The sequence below is a fragment of the Hemiscyllium ocellatum genome, chromosome 34 (assembly GCF_020745735.1).
Source record: "Hemiscyllium ocellatum isolate sHemOce1 chromosome 34, sHemOce1.pat.X.cur, whole genome shotgun sequence".
NCBI classification, from domain to species: domain Eukaryota; kingdom Metazoa; phylum Chordata; class Chondrichthyes; order Orectolobiformes; family Hemiscylliidae; genus Hemiscyllium; species Hemiscyllium ocellatum.
The window spans coordinates 8417463-8430909 of NC_083434.1; the positions used below are offsets into that span (position 1 = coordinate 8417463).

Consider the following 13447-nt stretch of genomic DNA (forward strand, 5'->3'; position numbering starts at 1 on the left):
GAAATACAACTTACTCTAAACACAGCTTCATGGCGTACCATTGAGGACCATTAACAATGATAAACACCTCACAATTTTTTAAGGCAAAACGCTGTTGTTGCAGGAGGGCTATATCAGCAGGTGGCGACGTCATCCTTTTTTAAAGACAAATCCAGGAGAGTGCCTGCACTGGTTTGCGGCTGTCTCTACTCCCACTGAGGAGACGCCTTGTTTTGTGTGAGGGTTTTGAGGGATACGGGGATTTCCGGCCATGCCTAGATCTCGCGAGCTGAGGGGGTGGAGTGTTGCGGTTTTGTCCTTCCGCTTAGACCTGTCTGCAATCAATGTGAACGGCTGGAGGTGGAAGATGGTGTGAAGGGACTGAGCGATTGGACAGCGGCAAAGCCCCGAGGGTCGTTGAGGAATAGGAAGGCGAAGGAAAAGCAAGTGGAGCGTTCACCAGGATCAGTAAATCTAGGAGCACAGAGAGAGAGAGAGAAAGGCTACATTGTGGAACACAGACATGACAACATTGTAACTGGGCGATAATGTAACCGCTGTGCACCCTTCACAGATCCAGCAAAGCACAAGGCAACTTTCACATAGCAGCAGCAGCAGCAGCACCGTGTTCTCTCCCAGAAAACATGACTGAAGAGGTTTCCGAGGTTCCCAAAGAGCTGCTCGGTGAGGAACGAGTTCAAGCTGCTTGAGAATAAGCTAGCTGATGTTGATTTTTTTTATATATCTCGATAAGAAACGAAACAATCTGAATGGAATTGCTGAACCTTCATTTGTTCGGGGTTAGATAAATATTTTCTGTCGTAGTATCCAGAGGATATATCGCGTTTGTTTACCCACTTTCAAATTCGTGCCGTATTTAGCTTAGTTTTGCTCCTGCTGAATGTGTCGATATCTCCTGTGCTTTAATCGAGGTTTGTCATGTTTTTAGTCACTTAGGAATTCTGTTTTGATTTGTACGGAATCGGGCAAGTGAGTTTACTTACAAAAAGATAAATCAAAGATCTGGATCACACGTGATTCCCAAGGTTACAACAGGGATAATGAGTGACTTTTTAATTTAGCCATTACTTTTATTGTTTCTCAGACAGCGTCAGGGATATTATTGGGAGGAAGATTAAAATCATCTCAAAGAAGAAGGTGAAACTCGAAGTCAAAGGCGACAAGGTGGAAAATAAAGTTTTGGTAAGAGATCAAAAACGATAAAATTATAAAATGTACCAAGGACACGTTCTGGTTCGCTCTCCTGTTGATGCGATGTTCAACATTATAACAGTATATAGACTGAAGTACAATGAGATGCCGCGCTTTCACCCCGGGTCAACGCGCGCCTCTTCCAAATCTGTTGCGTCAAAATTATGATAAACATTACTGCATCGTTCATGTGGTATCAAACCGAAACGGTGGGTGTTGAGGATAAACCGTATACTTTGCCAGATTGGTGAACGTACAGCCTTGATTATGTTAGGGTTAGTGGGGTGGGGTTGTTGGGTGGGGTGATTTTAAGATAACAATTAGTTGTTGATGGCCATTTGGCCCTTCAAATCTGCCCTGCTGTGTCACAGCTCCACCATACTGTTGCACAATCCTTTTACTTGCTTTGATCTCTTGAACATAATGACTACATATCCATTAAGGAATGTCATGTTGGAAGAAGAGGAGGCGGGGAGGTATAAAGAGGGTTTTTCAGTGATTTTATTTTGTTCCCAGGCTTAAGCAACTCAAGTCATGGCCACCAGTGGTAAAGCAAGTAAAATTCTTGAATACTGACAAGGTGAGACTGAAAGGAGTGTGGATAAAGGCTCTGGTTCAGTGACAGTGTCCCTACTTCTGAGCCAGAAGACCAGGTTTAATCCCACCTGCTTCAGAGGTGTCTAATACCATCTATGGTCTGGCCAGTTAGAAAATATTGGAAAGGAGTCTGGACATTTTGCAAGTGTTGTGGGACTCGAGATTACAACAATAGGGATGGGGCAAGTTAAGGATGATGTGAGCTTTACAATTAAGTTGCTTTTCTGAGAGCCATCGTAGGTCAGAGAGCTCAGGTGATAGGTGAACAGAGCTCAGCTGAGTGTTAAGGAACTGACAGCAGAGCTTTGGATGGTCTCCAGTGTAGAGAGGGTAGAAAGTGGGAACCGAGTAAAGCATTGTAATGGAATTTAACCGTTCCAGTAGTAATGAAGACATGAGTAAAGGCTTCACAGCAGATGAACTGAGATGCCTGAAGATACTCAGCAGGTCTGGCAGCAGCAACAGCGAGAAAGCAGAGTTAATATTTCCAATCTAGTTACCTTCAGAAATTAGGTGATGTTAGACAACATAATGAAGTGAGATTAGGTTGTTTCAGTAATGTTTGCACTGAATGACCGAGTCTTCTTCTGAGACAAGAATGGAAACTGCTGGTGAAACTCAGCTATGGCTCTCTGACCATGAAAGATGATGGGTTGTATTGAAAACTCAATTGCTTCACTCGAGACCTTCAGTACAGAAAACTTCAAACCTTTGCAAAGTCTGCTCTATTTGTGACTCCCACCAAGTGGTTAATGCAACATCCTCAGGACAAAAGTGGATGCATGAAATGTGCTAGGCGAAAGTGAGGACTGCAGATGCTGGAGTTCAGAGTCAAAGTGTGCCGCTGGAAAAGCACAGCAGGTCAGGCAGCTTCTGAGGTGCAGGAGAATCGCCGTTTCAGGCATAAGCCTTTCATGGATGAATAAAATGTGCTACTATGTTAGTATAACCTACAATCTAAGGATGTTAAAATGGAGCATGCGTGTAAAATGCTACTTCTGAAGTGCCACACTTCTTTGTTTGCTTCTGTGCTCTTCAGTCATAACTTACAATGAATTTAGTTGGATGGATAGGAAATTGGATTGGATTATGCAGAAGCTAAAGGTCCCAGCTTTTAACTTCTCGTGGGCAATGAAACACTTTCAAATCACCATCTAGATATTGGTTAGGCCACTCTTTGAATACTGCATTCAAGTCTGGTCTGCTTGCTACAGGAAAGGTGTTGTGAAACTTGAGAGGGTTCAGTAAAGATTTACAAGGATGTACCCAGATTTGGAGGGTTTGAGGTATTGGGGGATGTTGGGCAGGCTGGGGTTATTTTCTCCGGAGCATCTGAAGCTGAGGAATGACCTTTTTAGAGGTTTCTGAAATCATGAGGGGCATGGATAGGGTGAATAGGCAACATCGTTTTCCCCAGGGTAGGGGAATCCAAAACTAGAGGGCATAGATTAAGGTGAGAGGGAAAAGTTTTAAAAGGGACATAAGGGGCAATCTTTTTACACAGAGGATTGTGTGTGTATGGAATGAGCTGCCAGAGGAAGTGCTGGAGGCTGATACAATTATAACATTTAACAGGGATCTAGATGGGTATATGAATAGGAAGGGTTTGGAGGGATATGGGCCAAATGCTGGCAAATGGGCCTAGATTAATTTAGGATATCTGATCAACATGGACAAGTGAGACTGAAGGGTCTGTTTCCATGCTGTACATTTCTATGACAGTGCTGGCAGCATCTGTGGAGAGAAAGTAGAGTTAACGTTTTGAGTCTGACGACTTTGCAGTTCTTTGTTTTGTCTCTTATTCTGAGACGCCAGAGAAGACACTTTTTCACTGCATATACCATGTCAAGTTCCTTAAGAACTTTGTTTCTGTTAAATTACCACTCATTCTGAGAAACTCCAAGGAATGTAGGCTTACTGAATGTGGTTTACTCAGTCTATTCTTATTGGGGAGTGGGAAAAAAGTCCTCATCCCAGGAATCAGTATAGTGAACCTTCATTGCACTCCATTTAGGTCAAATATATCCTTCCTTCGACAAAGTGACCAAAACTACACAAATAATTCCAGTTGCAGCTTCACGAATGCTCTGAATAATAGCATTGGTTTATTTACTTTAATCCCTTGTAATGAAAGCAGTAAATTATTTGTCTTTTCTGTTGTGCCCCTATGTAACATGGTGTGATGCATGTGTGAGGATGCCTAGGTCCCTCTGTATACAAATTTCCCAATTTCTCACCATTTAAAACGTTACCTTTCCAAGCAAGGTGGATCATGTTCTCTTTTGTTTTCCATCTGTATTAATTTTTTTTGCCCGTTCACCCAACCCGTTTATTCTTAAAAATTCATTCATGGGATATAAGTGTGACTGGCTGGACCAGTGTTTTATTGTTGATCCCTAGTTGCCCTTGAGAAGGTGGTGGTCAACTGCCATCTTGAACCACTGCAGTCCATGTGCTGTCGGTACACACAATGCCCTTAGGGAGGGAATTCCAGAATTTTGACCCAATGACATTGAAGAAACGGTAATATATTTCCAAGTCAGGATGGTCAGTGGCTTGGAGAGGAGCTTGCAGGTGGTAGGATTCCCACGTATATTTAGTGGCATGATAACTCAATGGTTAGCACTGCTGTCTCTCAGTGCCAGGGCCCTGGGTTCAATTCCACCCTTAAGTTACTGTCTGTATGGAGGTTGCACATTCTCCCATGTGTGCATGGGTTTCCTCTGGGTGCTCTGGTTTCCTCCCACTGTCCAAAAATGCACATTTTTGGGCAATTTAGCACAGCCAATCCACCTTAGTGATTATGTGGATTATCCATGGGAAATGTAGGGTTATAAGAATAGGGTAAGGGGGTAGGGGTCTGGGTGGGATGCTGTTTGGCAGACTGGTGTGGAATCAAATGTTTGGTTGCACACTGTAGGGATTCTGTGATATGATATCTGCTGCCCTTGTACTTTGAGATATAAAAGGTCATGGATTTGGAATGATTGTCTAGCTATCACCATTGTTAACAGCGAACCCGAGAATGCAACCTTTTAAGAAAAAGGTTTTGTGATTTACACATGAAAGAAGTGAAACTATCATGGTATTCTAACAGATGAAAGGCTTAACAGACAATCAATTTTTCAATGTATAATTTCAGTTACATCACACTGTAAATTTTTGCGATAAATTCTGTGTGTTAGGATTGAGTCCTCCACTACCACCTGATGAAGGAGCGACGCTCCGAAAGCTAGTGCTTCCAATTAAACCTGTTGGACTATAACCTGGTGTTGTGGTTTTTAAGTATGGATTTGGAAGGTGCTGTCGAAGGATCTTTGGTGAATTTCTGCAGTACGTCTTTTAGGTACACACTGCTGCTACTGAGTGCTGAAGGTTGAGGAAGTGAATGCTTCTGGATGTGGTGCCAATCAAACGAGCTGTTTTATCCAGAATGCTATCAAGCTTCTTGAGTGTTGTTAGAGCTGAAGCCATCCAGGCAAGTTTGGGAGTATTTTGTCACATTCCTGGCTTGTACCTTGTAGACAATAGGCTTTGGGGAGTCAGGAAGTGAGTTAATCACCAGAGGATCCCGAACCTCTGACCTGCTCTTGTCATGACGGTGTATTTATATGGCTTATCCAGTTCACTTGCTGGTCAGTGGTAACCTCCAGAATGCTGATAGTGTAATTGAATACCAAGGAGCAGTGGTGGGATGGTTTCTTCATGGAGATGGTCAGTGCTCAGCATTTATGTGGTGCAAATATTACTTGCTATTTGTCTGCCCAATCCTGGATATTGCCCCATTCTTGATGCATTTTGTCTTGACTGCTTCAGAATCTGAGTAGTCGCGAATGATGTTGATTGGTGTATATCATTTGGAAACATCCTCTTTTCTGACCTTGTGAAGGTTCTTGGAGCAGCTGAGGGCACTTGGGCCTGGAACTCTACCTTGAGGAACTGGAATTAAAATGACTGACCTCCAACAACCGCAACCATTTTCCTGTGTGTCAGATATGACTCCAGCCACCAGAGAGTTTGCCCCCTGATTCCCATTGACTGCAGTTTTGCTGAAGATCCTCAATGCCACATTCAAGTCAAGTGTCGCCTTGATATCAAGGGCAGTTGTTTGAATTTTGTTGTTTTTGTTCATATTTGACCAATGCTGGAATGAAGCCAGGGGCTGGCTAGACCTGGTGGATCCTAAACTGGGCAACTTTGGGCAGGTCATTGCTAAGTAACTACTTCTCAGTAGAACTGTTGATGACACTTGCGTCACTTTACTGATGATCAAGGGTGGACTGGGGCAATTAACTGGCTTGCTTGGATGTATCCTGCATAACTGAGCAATTTACCATATTGGCAGGTAGATCTCAGTGGTATAGCTATACTGGAATAGATTGCTTAGTGGTCTGCCAATTTCTGGAACACAGGTGTTCAGTACTGTTGTTGGAATGTTGTCAGGATGCAGGGTATTTGCAGTGTCTTGTGCTTTCAGTTGTTTTATTTTTGATATCACATGGGAGTGAATTGAATTGGCTGAAGACTGGTATCTGTGAAACTGGAGTCTGCTAGCTGAGGCAGAGATGGATCATCTGTCATGATTGTTGAAGATCAGCCACATGGACCTCCATTAGTATGAATTTCCTGATCCAATCAGGGAGCCCTGGCTAACAGATATAAACAGGACTACACTTCCTGGTGGTGGAAATTAAATAAAGATTTGTGCACTTTGTGTCTCTCACTGTGTCTCACAACTGCACACACACACAATGGGTGCTGGGGGAAAAAAATAAGCACTACCGCAGTTAAACGGTAGTGTGGGGGTTAGAAAACAAAGAACAGGCGTGATCACACAAAAATAAACAGGACTGCAAAAGGCTCTGTTCGCTCTGAGGAAACTGGACTAGTGTTAAGTAATTTGCATGTACAAATAGAGTGATTTAGTGAAGCTATACTGATCTCTGTGGAGTTATTTCAGTAGCGATCAGAAAATGTATGCTCCTGACGACATTTACTCGCAAAATTCATCTTTGGTTTTGGTAAGTATTTGTGGCAACATGCCATGCCATTGTCTGGGAAGCTTTATTCATTTGATCCTGCCATTGAAGACTGGGTCCAGAACGTGGAAAGCTTGCATTATTTTTTCCAGACAAATGACATTGAGGCAGATGAAAAGCAACAAGTAGTTCTCCTGACAACTTGTGCACATGCAGCTTTCTCAGTTATTAGGAGCCCAACACTTCCTGAGGCACCAAATACTGAAACCTTTCTAGAGTTGATGGACTGAGCTAAGGAATATTATGACTCCAAGCCCCCTCACTAATTCTGAGATGCTATCTGCAGTTTGGGAACTGGGGAATCCATGTTGGAATTTTGACAAGGTTAAGATGACTGGCAGAGTTGTGTGACTTTGTTTTGACTGTTAATGTGTTGTTGAGAGACAGTTTGGTCTGTGGATTAACGATGTAACCATTACGAGTGCCTACCAGCTGAAGTCCACCGAGACTTCAAACAAACACCATAACTGTCTTTGTCATTAAAAAATGCACCAGGTGAAGAATGTATTAGTGTATGCTGATGGAAGTAGACACCCTCACCAGGCCAGCTGAGCTGGGGGGAACACCATTTGAGTGAAGGCAACTGCATAGCCTCACTCAGGATATATCCTGAACCGAGTCGCTCTCGGTTAGCCCACAGAAACACCCCCAAAACAAAACAAAGCCAAGGCCAAATGGTTAACACTTTCTGCAGGATCTGGACTAGCAAACCATTGTAGTTGTTGCTGGTATGTGGACAGCAAAAGAGACCCACTCGACCTAAATGGAATAAGAACTCAGGCTGGTATTCAGGAGACTGCATCCACTGGAAAGCTCACCTACATCTGACTTAGAACAGTTAAATTGTTTAGCAACATCCAAATCAGAGCCGTAAGCTTAAGGTGAGATAGGAAAGATATAAAAACAACCTGAGGAGTTACTTTTTTAGTGCATGTATGGAACGAGCTGGCAGAGGAAGTGGTGGAGGCTGGTACAATTACAACATTTAAAAGGCATCTGGATGGGTATATGACTAGGAAGGGACTAGATCAGATTAGGATATTTGGCCAGAACAGATGAGTTGGACCAAAGGGTCTATATCCTTGCTGTATGACTCTTAAGTATTAACCCTCTAAATACAGGTAGTTCTGATATTAAGCATGTTTCAGCAGTAGGATTTGCCTATAAAGTTGCCCAAGAATTGGGGAATTCTCCTCTCTCTCTCTCTCTCTCTCTCTCTCTCTCTCTCTCTCTCTCTCTCTCTCTCTCTCTCTCTCTCACAAGAATATTCTTGTCGTAATTCCTGCAGGGCTGCAGTACTCTTGCACATACCATTTGCCTTACTTATTTGTTTTTATCTGCGTATCTTTCAATCTAAATCAATCCCCAAGAAACCATCAACCACAGCCACCCACGTCCACAACCACAGCTGCACCTGAAGGTGGTGATGACCTTCTGTCCCTGCTTTAACAACAGTTTCTCAATGTAATGTGTTAAATTTTTACTTTTGTTTTGTTAATAAATTTGATTTAAACCATCATTCAGGCTGGGCTATACTTAGTGTTAGGGCTTTTGAGTGATCGTCAGTGTTTTTTTTTGCTGGTCTGCCCTAACCCCACTTTTCCCATAGGCCCTATTATTTCTATTAACTGATTTTCGATTAAGTGAGGTTTTGCTGGAACACAGCTGCAGTGTTATAGGAGAACAATATGTAGCCTAAAACACACATGTATGCACACCAAGTTAAGCAAATAACTTTCCCTGCAGAAAGTGCTGGTCATAGACAATTGGCCATCATTTATCAGCAAGGAGTTCAAGTATCTCCTCAAGTAGAATGGCATTTGACTTATAAGGACAATTGTCGTCCAATGGTTTGGGAGCAAGAGCAGAACACAATTTCAAAGCAAATTAGGCAAAAGCCACAGTTTACTTTAGGGAACAGAAATTGTCCTACATGGGCAAGACCAGGGTTGATGTGAGGTCAGGTCCCGTGATGTGATGTACAAAGTTTTGGGTAGGTGAGGTGATCCTGAACAGGCACGTGGATCACATGAAAGCTGCAAATTCGCAAAAGGAACAGGAAGACAACATACCCAGCCCCTCGGAACAGCAGGAAAGCCTGTTGGAACCATTGAGTTCTCCCCCTCCATCTCTTGGAGAAACCTCTGGGTCTGAGATGGGCGTGGTGAGCCTCAACCCCTTTACTGCCTCAAGAAGAGAATGAATTTCTTAGAAGATACGGGCACAAGAGGTGGGCTACTGTTGGAATGTGCTGCCCGTATCAGAGGCTGAGTCAGCGGAACCGGACCCGGTATGAAACTGCCCCAGCAGAGACTACAAGAAAAGCAACATCCTCGGACTCTATACCTGTGAATGAGGTGTCTGATGTCTAGAAGATGGTAATGTTGTACCTTTTTTTGTTTAAGAAAAAGGTGTGGTACAGGACAGTGGTAAGGTTCCTTTGGGAATACTGTGTCCAGTTGTAGTCATCTAGTTATAGGAAGGTTATTATTAAGCTGGAGAGGGTCCAGAAGAGATTTGCCAGGATGTTGCTGGGACAATGGATTGGATAGGCTGGGACTTTTATTCTCTGGAGTGATGACCTTTACAGAAGTTTATGAAATCATGAGGGCTTTAGATAGGGAAAAGGCAACTACCATTAACGGTAAGATTGAGGTTTTCAAGACTAGGAAGGTGAGAAGAGAGATTTTAAAAAAGACATGAGCAAATTCTTTGCACCCGGGTGGTTCACTTGTGGAATGAACATCACGAGGAAGTGGTGGACATGGATATAATTACAACATTTAAAAGATGTTTGGATAAGTACACGAATAGGAAAGGTTTGGAGGGATATGGACCAGGAGCAGGCAGGTGTTTTGGTTTGGGAATGTATGTTTGGCATGGACTAGTTGGACCAGAGGGTCAATTTCTACGGTGTATGCCTCCGTGACTTAGAGGGTGAAGGATGTACTGATTTGTAACAAGGTCAGCCAGATGGACCTCATTGAATATGAGTTCCATAATTGGAACTGTAAACCTACTCTACTTAGGAAGCCATGGCTGACTAATATAAACAGGAGTGTCAGAAATTCTGACTGACAGCTGGCTTTGAGGAAGCCGGACCGATGTCCAGAACAATGTACGTGTAAATAAAGGGTCTATGGAGTTATTTCATAATCCAGTTGGCGTTTTTTTTTAATGATGATTGCTGAGAATGCTCTTCAACCTTTTATTTATGCTCTGGCTAGGTTCTCCTGTCGTTGAGGATGGAGATATTTGTGGATTATTCTCCGGTGATTTGTTGAATTGAATGTCTACCATTTCATGCCTGAGTGTGGTTGAATTGCAGAGCTTAGGTCTGATCTGTAGGTTATGGAATTGCTTAGCTCTGCCTATCGCTTACTGCTTATGCTCTGTGGTACACAGGTCATCCTGTTTTATAGCTTCAGTAAATAGATACCTCCATTTTAGGTATGTCTAGTGCTGCTGACACGCTGTCTTGCACTCTGCTGTAAACTCTCCATTCCTTTTGCAGTCTGTTGCAACGTCCTCATTACTCTCTTCTGATTTTAACTTTCTGTTGTCAACAGATTGGGATCAAATACTGATCCTTTTGAAACTCAAAGGGAAATCTATCAACCAGAAAGTGTTCCATTTATCCCTGTTCTTTTTTTCAGTCTACCAATCAATCCTCAGTTCATGCTAATGTATTTCCAAACCTGCAATTCCAAGTTTTGTTCAATTTCCCTTTTCTCACACCTGAAGTTTTTAAAACTCCATATGCTACATCTGCTAGTTACCCCTCATCCATTTTATTAGTGATATCCTCCCAAATCTTAAACAGATTTGTAAAACATGATTTCCCTTTCGTAAATCTATGTTGACTCTATCTATCTGATATTTTTATTGTGTGTCCTATCATAACATCAAGCTATAGATTTTAACGTTGTGCCTACTACTGATAGGCTAACTTGCTTATGACTTTAATATGGAAAACAGAAACTAAATAGTGAGGTAATGATTTACTGTCTTCTCATCCTTGGGAGCTGTTGTAAAATCTTAAAGAATTCTACAAGATGAGCTGAGTTGGCTGGTCAGCTGGTTTGCAATGTAGAGTTATGACAACAACATAGGATCAGTTTCCATGTTGGCTGAGGGTATCATGGAGAGCTCTCCTTCTCAAACTCCTCCTCCTTGCCTGAGACATGGTGACCCTCAGGTTAAACCATCACCAGCACTGTCTCTAGTGTTCTCCCACCCGAAGGAGAGAACAGCCCACTGTTCCAGTAGGACTATGCTGATGTTACCTGTACCTTTCTCATTGGCCATTATTTCTATTGCTGAAGCTTTTAGCATTTAGGAGCAGCATTGAGCCATTCCTACTCTTTAGCTTGCTCACTGTCAACTAAGTTTGTGGCTCATTCGCATCTTAATTTCATTTTACTCACCTTTGTTCCATTTCCATTCAGACTCTTCCCAACCAAAATCTGTTGGGGAAGTGTGCAATTTCAGTCTTGGGAGGGGTGATCAGAAAAAAGGTAATAATTACTTTCATAAAGTTGATATTTCTTTATTGTGAGCATCATTGTTTTTGACATTGTCAATTATTTTGACTTCAGCATTAGTTGCATTACTGGAACAAGAAGTGCTGAAAATGAAGTGCTAGATGCACATGGTGGGCTTCTCAGTATCTGTTGAGAGAAAAGACCGGTTAATTTGTTAGGTGCAGGCTATACATTGGGAAATTATTGTACATTTAATGGCAAAGTAGGGAATGGGGAGAGTAGACACTGACTTCAATATAATGAGGGAGCTAAAGGACTTGGCTGAAACGGAGAAAAAGATGAAAATGCGGTGTATCACCTTTCCACTTGGGTGCTCCTGATGGTAGGATTCAGATGGGTTTGCTTCTGATGTCGCACAATTGTTTAAATTGTAGTTGTGGTAAACTGCCTAAAGATCTGCCTCAATTTGTACAGGATTCCAGTTCTCACAAACATTTTGTTTTATAAGTGTTTTGAAATCTTTAAATTTAATTTGTAACTTGAAGTTTGCAGGACTTGAACTGCATTTATGTTGTGACTTCTGCATTTAATTTACCCTCTTTATATGGGCATTAGTTGGAAAATGGCATTATAATTTTGGAATTAAATTGAGGCCTGTGATTGTGCATACAAGTAACTCCCACTTTTCGAGCGTTCACTTTACACCAATTCGCTTTTATGAAAGATCTGCTTTAGTACCTGCTTTCTCTAATCGAAAGAGGATTTTCGCTGTTACAAAAGAGCGTGCACAGTGAGAGCAGCACTGCCAAGCACCTTTGCCAGGAACTCAGCATCAAGCCGTCATAGCTTTGAATGGTGTCTGTGAGCACCTGTACTTCATCTCGATTTTATTTTGTGCATCAGTTAGCAAGATGTGTCCTAAAGTATTCTGTACCTCCCACCACCCCAACCTCCGATGGCCTTTACTATATGGTAGTGTTCAGGTTTTGTGTGTTATTTGGTAGGTTACTTTTTGGGTCTGGGAACGCTCAAAACTTTTCCCATAGAAATTAATGGTAATTCCTTCTTCACTTTACGCCATTTCGGCTTACAATTGGAATGCTCTACTCTGATATCAGGGGACACCTGTATAAAGAAAGAGCTCATCTCTGTCATGTCGGTATGAATTAATTCTCGCTGTACCATTATTCCAATCAACTGCCAAGTTGAATTTTTAATATTAGAGAATTTTTAAAATATAGTGAGAGAAGTGATGCTTCTTGCATTACCACTCCTTCCAGTGTGTGAAGTGGAATTTATTTCATGCATGTCTCAGTGCATGTGTGTGAAATCCTCCTTTTTGTTTTTGCTGATCTAACTGTGACTTGGATGGAGTCAATTCTGAGAATACTTCTGCATTTCTTTCCTGTATTCTACCTTTTACAACCTGAGGACATAAAGTACTTTATAACCAATGAGATTCTTTAGATGAACAGTCACTAATGTAGAACAAGCAGTAGCAAGTTGTGAACAGCACTGTAGTAGGAAGCAGATAACCTGTTGTTGCAGTGATATTGCTGGAACAGGAGTAGGCCCCTCGAGTCCGCCCTGTCACTTGGTAGATCTGACTTCTGCTCGACTTGGGACCATAACCTTGCGACCTTTGCTTAATAATAAATTATCTTTCTCAGCTTTAAATGTAATAATTGAGTTGGCATCGACTGCCCTCTGAGAAAGAGAGTTCCAAATTTTCGTGACTCTTTGATCAAAGTGCTTTTAAACGCCTATCTAGTGTGATCTGGCCCTAATTCCTAACGCCTGAAGTCAGGGTATCAACCTTTTGTAAAACCTGTGTTGAACTCCCTCCAGGGCCAACCCATTGGTGTGGTACCCTCGTCTGGTCTCCGTACTCTCAGTGGTTTTGTATAACTGCAGCATAATGTCTGCTTCCTTATACGACAGCTCTTTTCGGTATGAGAGTGGGCATTCCATTAGCCACCTTGACTGTTTTTGCACCTATTTGTGGCATCTTTAAAGAGCTATGCACTTACACCCCCAAATCTGATTGGATGTTCATTATATTTACATTTGTGCCATCTTAAAAAAAAACTCTGATCTATCGTTTTTCAGTCTGAAAGGGAAATCTCACACTTATAT

At 42.1% G+C, this 13447-nt stretch overlaps 1 protein-coding gene across 3 annotated transcripts in view; it reads left to right on the forward strand.

The window, feature by feature from the left end:
- Positions 1-242: 242 nt before the first annotated feature.
- Positions 243-13447, forward strand: part of LOC132832127 (F-actin-uncapping protein LRRC16A-like) — a 458164-nt gene continuing 444959 nt past the window's right edge. For all 3 annotated transcript variants that reach the window (XM_060849857.1, XM_060849859.1, XM_060849860.1), the window contains exons 1-2: positions 243-663; positions 1085-1182. In XM_060849857.1, coding sequence (XP_060705840.1) covers positions 624-663; positions 1085-1182 — 138 coding nt within the window. In that variant the 5' untranslated portion in view covers positions 243-623. The remainder of the gene's footprint in view (positions 664-1084; positions 1183-13447) is intronic.